Raw genomic sequence first — 17,232 nt, forward strand, 5'->3', positions numbered from 1 at the left:
TAATTTGTGAACAAAAAGCCAGTGGATGAGAAGTAGTTTGCCAGCTCATTCCTCTTACGAGGCATAGTTACAGTGATCTATGCTGACGGCCTGGCCCCATCAGTAAATCTCAGCCTAATGGTACAATGTGTAAATGACAAGTCTGAGAACAGGATAAGAACTCCCGGGAAAATTGTTTTTCATTGGAGTTAAAACCAAGATGCAGGGAAGGTACTACAATTTATTCATGACTATTGGACCTCTGCTCTTGGTTTATCATGGGGTATGGTTTTTCTCTCATGCAGCTATGCAAGAATGATTTTCTTCCATAAGAAAAGATCGAGTTTCCTAGAAAAGGAGCACTTAAGCCAACTGAATAGTAACCAATCAACCACTGAATGTTGTATGGTACATCTATGTACTTTATACTGCACATTTAAGTTTCTCTAGCATTATTCCACTCACAGAAAGAAATAAAACCCTATTACAATAAATTTCAGGGTAGTATTCAACTTAATCGAATGCAATTAACTGCTATAGAATATTCATTTAACCAGTCAAAACTTTAACTATATTTCTATGTAAAATGTTTCACCAGGAATATCATAGAATTAAACATTATCAGGCTTTTAATTCATTTATATAGTATCCAAAATGTTTTACTTACTGGAAATCCACGTGATCCTGGGACCCCAGGTTCTCCCTAAAAACACATAATAATTTCTTTTTATTTCAACTTTCAGAAAAATATGTAGAAGTGTGGATATGTGTGGGTGTACAGGTAGGGTTAGGGTCAGTGAGGGTGGTGGTGGTAGAGTTTGTCTGTGTAAGATATAATGACATCTTTATAAATGAAAAATCATTTGTATGCTTTTCAAAGACATATTTTCCTCAATAGGATTATTTCCATTATCTTAAAATTAAACTTATGTACTTAAGGAAATTTTCCCAAGAATGAGTCTTAAACATTTAAGAAAATGTTTTTAACTTACTTTTTGTCCTCTTGGACCAACTGGGCCAGGTGATCCATCAGGTCCTGTCAAGCCCTTTCAAAATGATATATGCAATGTCAATGTTATCTCATATAATTCCTTGGTAAAATGCTATGCAAGCAATTCCCACTTAAATGCAATAAATATTATGATGATGTTTCCAAATTAATGGTACAAATAGCTTCACAGGAATACAGCTCCATATTTTTTATTCAAAGAATAGCAAACTCTAATGACTTTTGCCTGTTTATGGACTGTGAAATTAAATCAATCTATTAATAAGTTTTGATGTGACAAGGGCATTGTGACCAATTCAATCTTTTGCTTTCTATATTTAAACAAAATCTAACTTTCTGGTCTAGTGGATTAAATAGTTTATCACAATGTTCAACACATCAGTTATATTTCATTGGTTCCCTCTGTCTCCATATTGTAAATATTATCAGGGATAATTCATTATGACATAAAAACCTTCATAATGAAGTATGGTCAGATGCAGAATATGCATTCTCGTCTTGGCTCCACCATTCAACTAGGGACTGTCCTTTATTTTCTCTATTCATAAAATGGAAATGATATTTGAACACTTGCCATCAAATCCCTACTCACAATGAATGAAATGTTTGTAAAATATTTTAAGCTCTGCAGAAAAAAATTCTATAAAATGCTATTATTACCACATAGAAACCTGGTGCATTTACCTCCTTTCATTTGTACTAAATAAAATGTAATTGCATTCAAGACAGAACATTCATGGTTCAACAGATATTTAATAATCTCAAGGTAATGCTTGAGTAAATGTATTTATCCTTTTGGTTGTAATGCATCATTTGTGCCTGAATCTACTTTCTTTTCACTGGTGGAAGGAATTTATGAGTGGAATAGTAGAAGGTGATTGGATATTGAGTCAGATCCTGACTCTCACTAATTAGCTGGGTGAACTTAAACCAGAAGCTTTTCACTAGACCTCAGTTTCTTCATCTGTAAAAAGAGGAATTACACTAGATGACCTCTAAGATTTCATTCCATTCTAAATCCTGTGAAAATACATTGATTCACATGACATTTATTAACATTTACATGCCAGACAAATACTATCTGGATTCAGAACTTCAGCCTACTGTTATGAAATTCTGTGTGTGTACTATAATTTTTAGATATCTCATCATCATCTCAGATTACCTGTACTAAGAAGCATTATTGTATAATGAAGAGCACACTAGATTCAAAGTCAAGAGAGACCTAGGTTCAAATCCCACCATTAATACTTACTAACCTCTCTGGGTCTCAATATCCTGATCTGTAAAATGGAGATGACAATAATACCAAGCTCAGAGGGTTGTTCAGAGGGTTACTATGAGAATCAAATGAGATGATAGCTAGCTAGCACTCATATAGAACTTTAAAGTTTGTAAAATGCTTTACAAATTTTATCTAATTTTATCTTTACCAACCCTGGGAGGTAGGTGCTATTATCATCTACATTTTACATATGAGGAAATTGAGGCAAAGGAGTTTTTTTAAGTGATTTGCTCAAGGTCACATAGTAAGTACCTGAAACCAGATTTGAACTAGGGTCTTTCTGACACCAGGTCCAGAATTCTATGTGTTTATTTAGATACATAAAGTACTTTGCAAACTATGTGTTTATTGAAGTATCACTGAATTTAGAAAAACGTGGGTAAACGTGTGACTGTCTAAGTTTCTATATTTGGCATGGCATTTAAAGTTTATTTTACTGTTTTCCATTTTAAACTTTTATGTATTCTTATTCATTTCTCACTGTTGGCTGGCAACTAAAATGAAACTTAACAATTGTAACTTCCTTTTTTAAGAGTAAAAAACAAAAGAGCAAATAATATATTCTGAGAATCACCTATTATCCAGTTTCTAACAGAAATTCTTAAGTAACATTAACTCGGGAATAGGGGTGCCAGTGTGAGAGAATCCTTGAAAAGTCTGAAAGCAATACTTAAGATCATTAAGGAGGAAAAAAAACCTACATTAAACCTGTCATGTTTTCTGCCTAAAGGCATTGAGGAGGGTGCATTTATATTAATTCATTTTGAAATTTATTTCATTACTTGTTACTTTATAATTCTCCACAGCAATTAGTTTTCTCTAATAATCATGTAGATAAAGGAAATGAAAGGGGAAAGATTTGAGTTCATAAAGTTAATTACTGGACATTTACCAAAGGGGAGAAAATTCAGACAAGCAGAACTGCAAGAATTTTTGACAAGCTTTCTTTGATTTTTAAGCTCCATAATCTAATTACAAGATTACAATTTGGCAACAGGACAAATGGCCACTTGCTGAGTTCCCATTATAACATCAAAACTGCTATCTTAATGTTACCCAAATTAATCATACCTTTCCTAAATATGTATGCATAAAATAAGAAACATTTTATAATCATGGGAGCAAATATGACTGGTACAAGATTGTCACTGATTATAACTTGCTTGTAAGAATAGTCCAAAGCATAAATACTATGAGACCAATAGAGGTGAATTCCCAAAGATGCAACCCTTTCATTTGTTAGTAGATGTTTGCTGGAATGTTCATATGAGAATTATTGAAGCCATAATAATGGTTCTGAGCGCTACATCAGACTGAGTCCCAGCTTGATACACAATAGTGGTGGAAAGGATTAGAGAAGCAGTCTCACAAAGGTAAGGGGCAGAACTTTCTGACAACTACATCATTCTCTTAAAGGGGGAAATTCCCTCGTGGTTAGCCAGAGGTCTGACCTCTTAAATAACATGAAAATATATTACTGGAATTGACATTTCTGGGACTTACTTTACTCAGGATTAAAATGGAATTTTTAAAAATAAACCCAGAAAAAACATGCAAGATCAGTCTGTAATTAAAGACCAAAACTTGTCAGAATACAACCCAGAGCAGATCTCCACAAACCTCTTCCTACCCCATTCCAAAGTAAAGTAGGCTGGTCCTTGTAAGAAGATATCTTCATACCTTAGAATCATCTTTTGTTCAGCTAACATGTGTATTTAAATGCCTGAAGGAATGATTGAAACTGAAAGATCTATGTTAGAACAAAAATTATTTCTGTATATGCCTACCATGGGAAAGTAAGAGGTGACACTAATATCTCTATATTCTAAAGCTTGATATATAAACCTATGTTGTGAGCACACACAAACATTTATATATGTAAAATTAAGCACTTACCAGGTTCCAGATACACTGCTAAGTGTTAGGGATAAAAAGAAATGCAAAAACAGTCCCACTCTCAAGGAGCTCACAATTTAATGGAGAAGACAACATAGAAACAACTATATGCAAACAGGATATATACAGAATAATTTGGAGATAATCTCATAGGAATGGGAAGGGCTTCCTGTAGAAGGTAGACTTTAGAGAAGACTTGTTGAAAGTCAAGGAGGCCAGGAGGTGGAGATCAGTAGGGAGAGAGTTCCAAGAATTGGGCATAGCAAGGGAAAACAGTCTGGGGTCAGGAGATGGACTGTTGTTTTGAGGAACAGCAAGAAAGTCAGTGTCACTGGATGAAAGAGTACATGAAGGGGAATGACTCCGAAGAAGAGTGGAAAGGCAGGAATGGGCCAGGTTGGAGACTGGAGGAAAGATAGAGACTTGATAATTTTTTTATGAACAATGGGTTGATTTCTTCCTACTTTCTCTTGAAAAGAAGGCTTTTGTGTTGCTTTTTTCTCTCTTTGGTTTGGAGAAAAACTGAGAAGACACTTTCCCCTCTTTTGTTTTTAAAGTTCCCTTAGTTTTTCTGATGACTAAAAGGCTGAGAGACCCTTTCCCTCTTGTGTTTTCTGCCTAATCAGAAGCACTCCACAAAGATTGAACCAAAGGGATTCTGGGAAATATCTTTATTGTTCAGTCCTACCTTGCTGGACACTCCAGCTTCCCCTCTTGTTCCCAATATTTTCTCTGAATGAATGGATTAATCTCTTCTCCTTCTCATGAAACTTAGTTCTACTCCTTTTCCTTTTGATGTCTTCTCTGGCTGACCATAGTATGTGTGTGATTTACTATTAGAAATCATTAAAGCTAAGTTCCTGAGGAAAAGTAGTTATCTGGTCAAACAAATTCCCATTTTGCTTTTCAGTGCATAGTTTCTGAGCTAAATTGTCCCTAATAGTCTCCTAAATGAGATCTACAGTCAATCAAAAGAATTCAGTTGAAATATCCACAAAAAAAGATCTCCATTGGCCAGACTATGATATACAGTCAGATGGATAGCCCATAGAGCTGATTCCTTAGCACTTATATCTTCAAAATACACTAAGATAGATTTTGAATGGGACCCAACACATCATAGGAACATTGGACTGGATTAACTCTGGAAAACAGAACTATACTTTTAATGACACCAAGGTTCTCTCTGAAATAAAAGCCCATCTTTTTAAACATAAATATTCTTCCAGAGATGCCATATGCCTGGATGTCATGGAATAATACTACGGTATCCCAAAAATTAAAGTTTGGGTCACTCAAAGAACAATGGGTAGGCTCATGATAGCACTGAGTAGGTTGCCATGTGACTAACAAAGAATTGTGCAGGACGAGCATCATAAAAGATATGATCAGAGAAGAATGAACAGAAAAGGTGGGTCAATAAAGTATGTAATGACAGCAAGGGATAGGAGAAAAGGTGGTAGAGTAAAAATAGCACTGACTCTGAGTCAGAGGAGCTGGGTTCAAATCCCACCTCTCACACCAAAAAAACTATGTCCTGAAACAACCTCCTTGAGTCTCAGTTTCCTCTTCTGTAAAGTGAGATGATGGAACTAGATGGCCCTTTGATATAACTCCAGATCTATGATCTTCTGATTAGTGTACAGCACACATACTCCACAGCACACAATGAAAAGAAATCTAGAGAAAGGTTCTCAGTGCATTTGGTAGCCTCCCAGAAAAGGATTTTAAAGAAGGCATGGAAAAAAGTTACATGAATTAAGGAATGGATAGATACAACTGCACCATTGGAGATCACAGCTATATTTATTTATATGTCAAAATATGATTAATATATACATATATTTTAATTCTGTATGCTGAATAAATTTACATTCTAGTTTTCAAAGAAAAACATAAGAGAGTATGAGTCATTGGGTATGAGTTGCTAAGATGTTCTTTTGCTAAAGTTAAAAGATCCCAAGTCCACAAACTCGGTCAACTATACATAAAACAAGTATCTGCCCATAAAAGGAGTCTTTCTAAGGGAACTCGTTTAAGTACATTATCCCTGATTTGGCAGCTTTGGTTTTCAGGAAAGCAAAATCTACCACTTTATAGCTCATTTTAATTTAGATTCAACATGGGGTCAGAGAACTTAGTAAAGAAAGAACCTTAGAGACTAACCATTGCAATCTAGCACAGAAGAGGTTGAAAGGTTTATGCTATAGGTAGATAAGTATTTTGGAATTATATCATTTGGCCTCATTGATTCTCATGGTGGAGTGGGGATCAGAGGATCTGACTTTATATGCCAGAATTGTTACTAACTCCCCACATAAGCTTAGTTCCTTTACATCTCTGGGCCTTAGTTTTGTTATCTAAAAATGAGAGATGGAATTTGGACAAGATGGTCTCTACAATCTTTTCCAGTTCAACCTTCATTATTTCTTTGACTGTCTTCTCCCATCTGATACTCTTACCATAAACCTTCCAAATAATCTACACATAACTTATGACCCTGACTAGTTACAATCTACGAATCACACTATTTGTACATATGTAAAAGGATTCAGAGTAAATCTTGCCTACCAAGGTGTCTATAGCTTCTGTGTACAACCAGCAAGGACTTTGTAACATACATCTTTTGCACTACTAACAAGAAGAGGTTGTCTAGAATACAAGCACTCGGAATCTAGACTAAATTCTAATCATAACTGCTTCAGAGGGATGTTATGAAAGAGACTAAAATAAGTATGTTCCTCTCCCAAGAATGGCACACACAATACACACATGTGTGTGTATATATACATATACATGAGTATATACACATGTGTATACACATGTGTACATATACATGTATTATGTGTGTCTTTTGGTATACATACACAATAATTTATATATAATAATATACATAATTCTACATTATGTAATGATAATAATGATATATTCAATATTATATGTCATATATAGCACCTACCTCCCAGAGTTACTGTGAGGACAACAAGATAATATTAGCATAGTGCTTTCCAAATCTTAAAGTACTATGTAAATACTAGCTATTATAAATGTACATAAGTATGTAATAGCCAGCATTTATGCACATGTAAGCACACATAGACATGTATATGTATAATTTCTATGTACATATATAATTGATTATGATAATTGCCCTTCTAGGTGAAATGTTGCCATCAGATGCTGTGGGGATTGTTTTCATTTCTTTTGGTCTTCAGAAAGGCATAATAAGGGAAATCTGAATGTGAAAGAAGATATGTAAAAGTTTTTTCTTATTCTCAAAACAAATTTACAACAAAACTCCATTAATGTTCTTTCAAAGGGATATCATGAGGACATATTACCAGAGCAAAGAAAGGATTGCTTGTATGTAGAACTGTTATGGAAATGAAGGTCATATGAAGAAGACAGCATAAATAGGATGTTCTCAGCAGTTTTACACTGCCATGTTGCTTGATGGATAATTCAGAAGAAGCTATACCAACTCTAGAGGAACACTGCACTGTTATATAAACATATCCATAATGATTTCATAGTTCCCTGAAACTCCACAAAGCATAAATAGCATGATTGACTTTGAATTATCTTGTTTTCAAATGCCTATTAACATTTTCACCTATTGTCCTTATTTAATTCCCTTCTTGATACTGTTGAAGATCTCTATATTCAATCAAGTAGTCTTCTAGTCCCATAGTGAATGGAACAAAGCATGAAAAACCTGGGTTCCAATCCTGTCTTTGCCACTACTAATTAGCTGATACCCTGAAGAAGTTACTTAATATTGCTGAGTGCCTTAGTTTCCTCATCTGTAAAACAAGTATAATAATATCCAACCAATTCACCTCATAGAGTTTTCATGAAGTTAACTGAGATAACACATTAGGAAGTGTTTGGAGGAAAAATGCTACACAACTGCAAAATTCCATAATTATTATTCAGCAAGATTCTACCTACCATGTTAGATAGTTCTTCATATAGCTAGAATCTCTAAATCCTTCATCATTCTCAGAGGACCTACCTCTAGTCAATAGGAAAATCCCTAAGTACTACACTCTCATTCTCAGGTTTCTTCTGTTCCCTTTCCCTAATCTATAAGCTCAAGACAGATGTAGACCCAAGAGTGGGAATGGCTAAGGGAGAGAGAAAGCAGATACATCTATATTCTCTTATAGTTTCTGTTTCTATCCTCTCATTTTATCCCAGGAGACCCACATGGGAATGTATAGGACTTCTTTCTGCCCCCACCCCTAGAAGAGAATGGATAGATCTCATATTAGAAAGGACTTCTATTCCAACCCAGATGATGAAACGAACACCCAGGAGGTTGTTAAGTGACTTGTCCAAACTTATAACTGGTATTAACTATCAGAGACAAGATTTGAACCTCTTAGGTGACTGCAGAGCCAGTGCTCGTTTCACCATCAGAGAGATACTGAGCTCAAGCGGAAAGGTAGGACCTATTATACTAGGCCAAAATAAAGGAGGAGGAGGTTTTCCACTTTCTAAATTGGTCCTGATTCTACTAAGATAGTAACTAGTCCTACAGAGAATAAGATAGTTTCTAACTATATCCACCCCACTCTTGCCTTCTTCACTTTGCAAGTAGTTCTGTATTCCCCCATTGATTTAATACATACAACCTGTCATCAACTTGGGGAATATTCAAAACTACAAATCACAAACTTGAAAATTAAAAGAAGTTTCCTACAGCAAATTAGGCTTCTTAGGACACACAGTGACTCTTTCAAGTCATTGTATTAACTTGTTCAAGACACCAGGAGACCATTTGGGTGCATTAAACTGAATAGTCCTATAGTAAGCTAAAAAAGCTAATACCCTTCCCTTGTACCTAAATTACTCTTTAACCAGAGAAGAATGACCAAGACCTACATTAATGCAATATTGTAACAGTAATAGTACTAATATGTTCCTTCTCTCTCTTTTCCAATGGGAGATTTTTAGAAGATTGTGATTGTGTTTAGGGTCTGAACTTTGAGCCAGAAAATTCTACTTCTTGCTAGGCATATGACCTTGGTTTAGTTATTTACTGCCTCTAAGCCTTAGTTTCTTCATCTGCAAAATTGGAAAAATAATTTTTTCACTAGTCAATTCATAGGGTTGTTGTAAGGAATTTTGTAAACTGTAAAGTGCTATATAAATGTGAATTGGTTTTATAATTATTGCTCACTACAAAAAGAACCAACATTATTCATTCAAGCTCAGTTTTGTTTTTAATATCCAGTTGATTCTACACCAAGTTTTTGCAGCTACAGACAAATAGATTACTAATGATCATTATATGAATCTATAACCCCAGGGATCTCAAAACACTGAGTTGAGTGAAGAATTAGTAGACAAGGCAATAAATTTATCTGAACATTCTAATTTCAACTTAATCTGTGATTTCATCAATTTCACTAATATAAATCACATGCCTTTGTAGATCATTTCATACATTGCTATGTTCTCCCCCACTCAATATGGATAGTCCCTTCACTAATATAGATCACAATGCCTCCATACCTTTGAAGATGGTTTCATGCACTGCTATGGCCCCCTCCAAATTCACTACCTGGTAGCCAACATTTTACCCCTGAGTCTTTCCAAACTTTTAGTAGGTTGGTGCTCAGACTGGGAAAACCTTTCTAGTTTGAAGCAACATGCCAGAGGTTTTGCTATGTTGGTGTAGCCTTCAAAAACTCAAGACTACATCAGATTCCCAAAGAGGCAATAGGACTTACTAGATAGATGATGATGGTGATAGATTGATAGATAGATAGATAGATAGATAGATAGATAGATAGATAGATAGATAGATAGATGATAGATAGAAAGACAGATACACATATATACACATAGACATACACATATATACCTACATATATAATATATACATATGTACACATATATAATATAGCATTTTTATAAATCTCAAATGAGATAATATTTATAAAGCACTTAGCACAATGCCTAGCATGTAGTAGGTGCTTAATAAAAGCTTACTCACTCTTTCTTGAAAGTTTGCAAAGCATTTTACATGCATGGTGTGATTTTGACAACTCCATATTTGGTCTTCACTTGAAATCCCCATTTGTGTGCTTAGACCCATCCATTACCATTACTAGCTACAACATACATCAGCATTCCACTTTGCTAACTTGTGTTTTTTCCCAATTTTCCAGTTAATAAATAAGTAATATATAACTTAAGTTCATCAAGTATATAAAGAACTAATATCCAAGGGCCATTTGCTATTCTCCATCTCTATTAGGATAAATGAACAAAGAAGATGGCATGCAGAAATCCTGATTAAGGAAATAATTTCTTGAGTTCATAAGATCATATGGTCAGAGCCAGAAGAGAATGACCTTAGAGGACAATCAGACTAACCCCTTCAATTTATGGAGGAGAAATCAGAGGCTCAGAGAGGTCAGGTGACTTGCCAAGGGCCACATAGGTAGTAAGTAACAGAGACAAGCTTTGAACTGTGGTCTTTTGACTCAGGGTTTTTTCACTGTACTATGCTGTTGTTGTTTGTCCTTTGTCCAAAAAGAGGGCCAATGACATCAGGAGGGTGTTGTCTTGTCTTGCAAGTGAGAATTTAAGTGAGGCAGGACTATGTAAAGTCATCAGTCAAACTCTCTCCTCTAGAGTCATTGGAGTGGCAAGACAAAGGTCAGCATGACTGGCAATGGCCCAGAATGCAGTGGGAGATTTTGGCCTTTTGAACTAAGGTCTTTTGCAGGTTTCAGTTCCCGTACTATGCAATTAAACTTGGAAATGGGTTATGGAGAAGCTATAGGTTCTTTTCCTGGTAAGAGTAAGATTGATCCTCAACTGCCTGGAGCAAGTTTGGGTCTAGTCTTACCAAAAGGTAATGGGAAGAGACTAGATGACCTCTGAAGACTTTTTCATTGTTGTTCTTTTAAAAGGCAATCTTGCTTGTGTAATGTTCATTTTTTTAAAGCAAGAACAAAGAGGATTAAGAAAAATGGAAACTTTTTCCCAAAAATATCTTTGCATCAGAAGAGACTTTATGCACAGAAATTATTTGTTATCCTAAGCAACAGAGCTACTAGTTTTAGTAGTCTCATGCTGACTATCCTTTCATTTTATTATGAGACCACAATTCAGTGTATAGTGTATAATTCTGTGTCAAAGCAGGACCTGAAGTAAAATTAATTATATAGTCTAAGTTTATATTACCCAAAGACTAATGTAACATTTCTTTTCCCAATCCTGGAGTTCTCAAAATGCTACCACTTTGCATTCATAAAAAGCCCAATAAAGCATTTTAACATGTAATGGGAGCCAGCCCACCAAAGCATTAAAAAGCTTACAAAGATTATCATTGTTACTGACTGTTAGAGAAGATCTTGTTTAATTAAATGTTTTAATTTTCAGGGAAAACTAGCTTTAGCTTTACTTAAAATGTAAGGCCTTGTCTAAAAGTTGAAATCAAAACAAATTGTATTTATCTTCAGAGGTTCTTGGATACTTAATCTAGAACCCTCTCCAGTTTTTAAAGGTGCATGGAGGACTCTTAATTAATGGTACTGCTTCCCAAAGCCAATATTAGGATGTAAGGGGAGAAGAAGGTATTTAGCTTCCCCAGCAGTTATTTGATAGGAAGAAATAAATCATTCAATCAACAAGCATCTGCTTAGTAGCTCTTACATTCCATGGACTGTCCTAGGCACTGGACATTTCTGGGGCTCAGGTATCCTCAAGCACCCAAGAGTTAGCTAGGTGGCAGAGTAGACAAAGTTTAGGACTTGGAGCTAGCAAGACCTGAGTTCAAATACTGAGATACTTAGCTGAGTTACCTAGGACAAATCACTGAAACTGTCTGCCTCAGTTTCCTCATCTGCAAAATGGGGACACCTACCTCACAAAGTTTTGAGGATCAAATGAAATATTTGTAAAGAACTTTTAAAACTTTAAAATTCTATATAAATGCTACTTATTATTATTATTATTATTATTATTATTATTATTAATTAGCTGAAAGTAGTTTGACTTGCCTCTGAAGTTTACTTTGCCTTAGTTCCTGTAGAATCTGGGAACCAGTCTTTGAAGGTAGAGATAGGATAGTTTTGTTAGTTCCTAGTTTTATATGGAACTTGGTTCTGGATAGGTCATGTCAAGTCCCATCATTGATTATACTCAGGAAAATGATTTGGAAAGGAATGTCTTCTTGGCTATCACTTTGGGTTTCCTTTTCAGTGAATGCTACTGGCTGTTCCCAAGGTAGAAGGAAGGATAAAAGGTGAGGAAGAGAGGGAAAAGAGCTGGCTCCATACTAAGGAAGGCCTGAGTTCAAGAGTTGCCTCTGATATCTACTGACTATGTGATCTTGGGCAAGTAATTTAAATGTCATAGTTATCAGAATGTCCCCTTAAGAAATGACTCTCTGCCAATGTAGATTAGCACCTTCTCCTGAATTTAGAGTCTGAGACAGTTGCCTGGGACCCTAAGTTTAAATGACTTACCCAGAGTCATCCAATAAGAATGTGTCAGAGGCAAAACTTGAAGTTCCTCAATGCAAAGTTGGTTCTCTATTCTTTATGACACACAGTCTCTTACATGTGATAGCAGAGGAGGGGATGAGGAGAGGAGAGGAGAGGAGAGGAGAGGAGAGGAGAGGAGAGGAGAGGAGAGGAGAGGAGAGGAGAGGAGAGGAGAGGAGAGGAGAGGAGAGGAGAGGAGAGGAGAGGAGAGGAGAGGAGAGGAGAGGAGAGGAGAGGAGAGGAGAGGAGAGGAGAGGAGAGGAGAGGAGAGGAGAGGAGAGGAGAGGAGAGGAGAGGAGAGGAGAGGAGAGGAGAGGAGAGGAGAGGAGAGGAGAGGGGAGGGGAGGAGAGGGGAGGGGAGGGGAGGGGAGGGGAGGAGAGGAGAGGGGAGACCCAGATCTTTTCTAACAACACCAGGTGGCGAGGGTGAGCCCTGAGAATGATCAAGATTCAGATTTAAACATCCTTTCTCCCAGGTAGTGATGAAAAAAAAAAAAAAAAGCCTTGCACTCCAACACATGCCTACTTTCCTGCCTCAAACCAGTCAGTCTGAGAAACAGTGGAGAATTGATTGGGCATTGAGTGGGGTGATAGAGAAAGCAAAATTAGTTCAGTAAGAGAGAGACAAGGCACCTCTGTATTCCTCTTTTTGCAGAAGGGGGATAAAAGGCCAAACTGTTCTGAGATTCTCTACAATCCCCGCTCTGTTTCTCTGGGGCGGAAATACCAGCATAGCCTGAGTCCACTTTCCAGGGATGCTCCAGTTGCCCCCGCCCCCTACTCCAAAGCCTGGCGCTGTCAAAAAGCCTCCTGCAATGTAGCCAACTGAAGCCAGGCACAAGACGTCATTCAAAACCTCTCCAGCAATTAGTTCTCAGATTTCCCACCTCCTTCAACCTCCAACTCAACTCCAGCACACCCTTCAGCAAGTTCTTCCCCAAGTCAATAACTATGTACTCACATCTGCGCCTGGTGTGCCGGGTAAGCCCGGAGCTCCTGGTTTTCCTGGGTCTCCATTAGGACCCTGGAGGGGGGTGGGAAAGGAAATAGAAAAGAGAGGAAGATTCCCAAGATAAGGCACTTTTCAAAATAGCAGAGTTTCAAGGCATTTTTTTTTTTGCGGGGCTGTGGGGGTTAAGTGACTTGCCCAAGGTCACACAGCTAGTAAGTGTCAAGTGTCTGAGGCCGGATTTGAACTCAGGAACTCCTGAATCCAGGGCCAGTGTTTTATCCACTGCGCCACCTAGCCGCCCCAAGGCATTTTTAAAGGGAAGGGAAGAGGCAGTTATTGAGGCCATTCACTTACCGGGGGGCCTGGAGGACCCTTTGGACCTCGATCTCCCTAGAGCAAAAGAAGAAAAGGAGAGGGGCTTCAGTGAGTGAGTGACCCGCGGCGCTGTCCAAATCCAGACTGTACATAATTTCAAGGAAACGGGTTGTACAGGGACGTGGAGTGGAGAGATAATGCGGGTGGAACAAATAGTAAAAATAAGACTAGAGAAGGGGGAATGTGACACCTTCTCCCACAGAAATGCTCCGGTGAGAAATTTATCCATCACCAGCAGCAGCCCCAAAGCATATACACGAGAGAGGGCGCACGGAGCAAACTTACCTCTGTCTCCTAAGTACTAGCAGACCATTATAGCAATTATATACATACATACAATTATACATAGCAATGATAGCAGACCAATGTCAGCATTGTAGCCAGTTGTTTCTTACCCATGGGTCATGAATAGAACCGGGGTGATGGGGATGGGGGAGGGATCGGTTAATTTTGGCTTGGTTTGCTTTAGGAAGTTTAGGGTTAACTCAACCCAAGGACCCATCCTACAGCTTCCTGTGAACAACCTTGCAGTTACAGGATCCTTGGTGAGGTGATCAGGGAAGGAAAGGACCAAAGATGGGAGGCCCGATTGTCTGCGGTCACGGAATGGGGCAGCCTCCCCCAACCTGGAGAAGACACTTACGTCGATACCATCGATGCCCGGAACTCCTGGGGGACCTGGAGGACCAGGCGGCCCTTGGGGACCTGGGGGACCTCTCTAGTGGAGGAGAACACACAAAGAACAATTTAGGGGATTGAACACCTTGGTCCATACACCACCTCCCCCTTCCCACTCGCCTCTCAACCAGCCCAGCCCAACTTGAAGCCCACAGGAGCCTCTGAGTCCTGAGGCAAACCCTGGGCTCCTAAGAGACAGCTCCCTAGAGGTTATCTCAATGGTTGTTCGCCATTTTTTAAATAAAGCAACGTTCTGGGACGGGTCTTCCACATGTTTTTAGCAAGTGATCTGGACTCAGGGTGAATGAGTCTAGAGTTATCACTTAAGAGTTATGTATTGAATGGAAGTGTAAGGAGTTCTACCTCTTTTGAATAGTCTTCAAATAAAAAAAGGAAAGGATCATTTGCTATCTAACTTTAATCAAAAACTAATTTTGTGTTTTAGTTAAAATTCTCTAACCAGATTCTTAAAAAGTTCCAAAATAAGGACAAAAGTTCAGATCAACCTATAACCTTTGTCTTGCAAAATTATTTTATTTTAATCCTCTTCTTTGATATACAGCATAAAATGGGGGAGGAAACTACTGCTAATGGAAAGATAAAGTTAAGAGAGTAAACCAGGAAATAACAGTCTCCAGGGAAGTTGGAGAAATTCTGCCTTGCAGAAAAGTTTTGCCTAGAAAACTACATTCAGCTTCACAGTTGGAGTGGCACCTTTTATCTCTAGCAAAACAAGGTTAGCTTATACAGTACTAGAGGAACCATTTACATATGAAGCTATAAAGTAAAAAATATTAAGAGCTTGGGATAGGGAGGGGGAGGAGGAGTTTTTTGCTGTGATTAATAAAAACCTTCTAAGACTCCACTCGGTCAAGGCAAACTCTGTTTTTGTGATTTCAGAGTTCCATCTGCCAGGCAGGTTACAATGGGAGCTTTGTGAGTGAAACCTCAAACCTTCACTACCCTCAACCACCCCCATCCCCCATACCCACTAGAAGAGGAGGGAGCAGACAGTTAGGCTAGGGCTAGAGTCTGCGGGAAGGTGCCTTTAAGACTTGGCTGCCCAGTGTCAGTCCTAGATCGTTCAAAGCTCCCTCTCTTACCTCTTACCTTGGGCTGGAAGCTCTAACCTCAATTCCCTTTTTAGAGCCAGAGCTCCTAAATTTGCACTTAGGGAAATCTGTCTCATAACTCTGGTGATCCTTGATATAATTTAAATTAAAAAAAAAAAACCAACTATGCACCCCTCCAATATTACCAACTTCTTTCCTGAGCAAAAAGGGCTTCCTGTGAGGGCTATCTGCCTGACTTGCAGCTGGCTCAGAGGAGACCGAATCCTTCCCTGCCCTGGTACAAAACCCAAACACTACAGGGCTGGTGACTGCAGCAAGAGCTGAGTTTAATGGAAGGAGAGGAGATGATCTCTAGCCTTAAACTGGCTGTGATGGACATCCTCTGATACTCTTCTCCATTTTCCATTTAACAGGGTTCATCAGGTCTTCCAGAATACCTTCCTTTTAGTTTAGTTTTTTGTTTTTCTTTTTGAAAGCAAAACAAAACAATATCCACATGCCCAGTGACCAAACTTACCTCCCCATTGCTCAGACTTGGCTGCAGAAGAAAGATATGAGAAAGTAAGAAATTGATTACACAAGAACTTACTTGAGCCACGCAAAAGCAAAGAAAGTGAAGAAAGACCCAAAGACGGAAGGGCCCTCGGTCCTGGGCAGCAATAGTCATGTCCACCACCTCTCTGGCTAATCCACAGGCTACACTGTCCTCCCTGTTGCCCCTGCAGGAGTTTTAGACCCACTAGACACATAAAGTGACCTCCTCCATCGGCACCCTACCTCCCCACCCCCCCCACCCACAGGTCTGGAAAGCAAAAGCCCTGGGACACCAATAGCAAAGGTAAACTAGCAGCTGGAGGAGTCTATTTCTTCTGTTTATGAATGGTCCTGGAGGAGGGTCACCAGGATTGGAGGAAACCTGGAGCCTGGGGCGAGGCAGGATAGAATGACAACAGTCCCCTTTAACCCTTTCAGCAGAGGCAGCCTCAGGTTGGAGCGTCTACATAAATGACCCTCCCAGTCTTGGCTTCTATATCCTCACCACAGCTGCCCTAGTCATTCAGTTTCACCTTCAGCTTTACTGAGAGTGACAAGGGATAAGCTTTAAGAAAAAAAAAGGCACACACAGGGAATATTCTCCACATTTGGATAGATGTACTGGGCGTTCAGAAGAAAACACCAAAATACCAGCCAGGGGTTATATCAAAGTGGTTCCTAAAAGACAGATTGTAGGATGGGTTTGAACTTTTTTATGACCTCAAGTGAATCAGGTGGATTAAGATATGTAGCCAACTCCTTAAGGGAGAGCAGCAGCTAGAAAGGTAAAGGACCAGGTGGAAGAGGAAAGTGTCCTAGCATTACCCGGACTGGAAGTTCATGGCAAGTTTCTCTTCTGGGCCTCAGGGGGTCACAATGAATCAGCAACCACTGGAGTTCAAACTAGAGAAAGACAAAACAAAGTTCAGCTCCTTTTTGAATGG

The 17,232-nt window shown here is 38.4% G+C and overlaps 1 protein-coding gene across 1 annotated transcript in view; it reads right to left on the reverse strand.

The window, feature by feature from the left end:
- COL9A1 (collagen type IX alpha 1 chain) overlaps positions 1-17,232 on the reverse strand; it is a 126,052-nt gene that overhangs the window by 79,044 nt on the left and 29,776 nt on the right. Inside the window, 7 exon segments of the mRNA XM_044002761.1 lie at positions 647-682; positions 972-1,025; positions 13,638-13,700; positions 13,983-14,018; positions 14,647-14,721; positions 16,272-16,292; positions 17,114-17,191. Coding sequence (XP_043858696.1) covers positions 647-682; positions 972-1,025; positions 13,638-13,700; positions 13,983-14,018; positions 14,647-14,721; positions 16,272-16,292; positions 17,114-17,191 — 363 coding nt within the window.

This window comes from Dromiciops gliroides, chromosome 4 (assembly GCF_019393635.1).
Source record: "Dromiciops gliroides isolate mDroGli1 chromosome 4, mDroGli1.pri, whole genome shotgun sequence".
Classification (NCBI taxonomy): domain Eukaryota; kingdom Metazoa; phylum Chordata; class Mammalia; order Microbiotheria; family Microbiotheriidae; genus Dromiciops; species Dromiciops gliroides.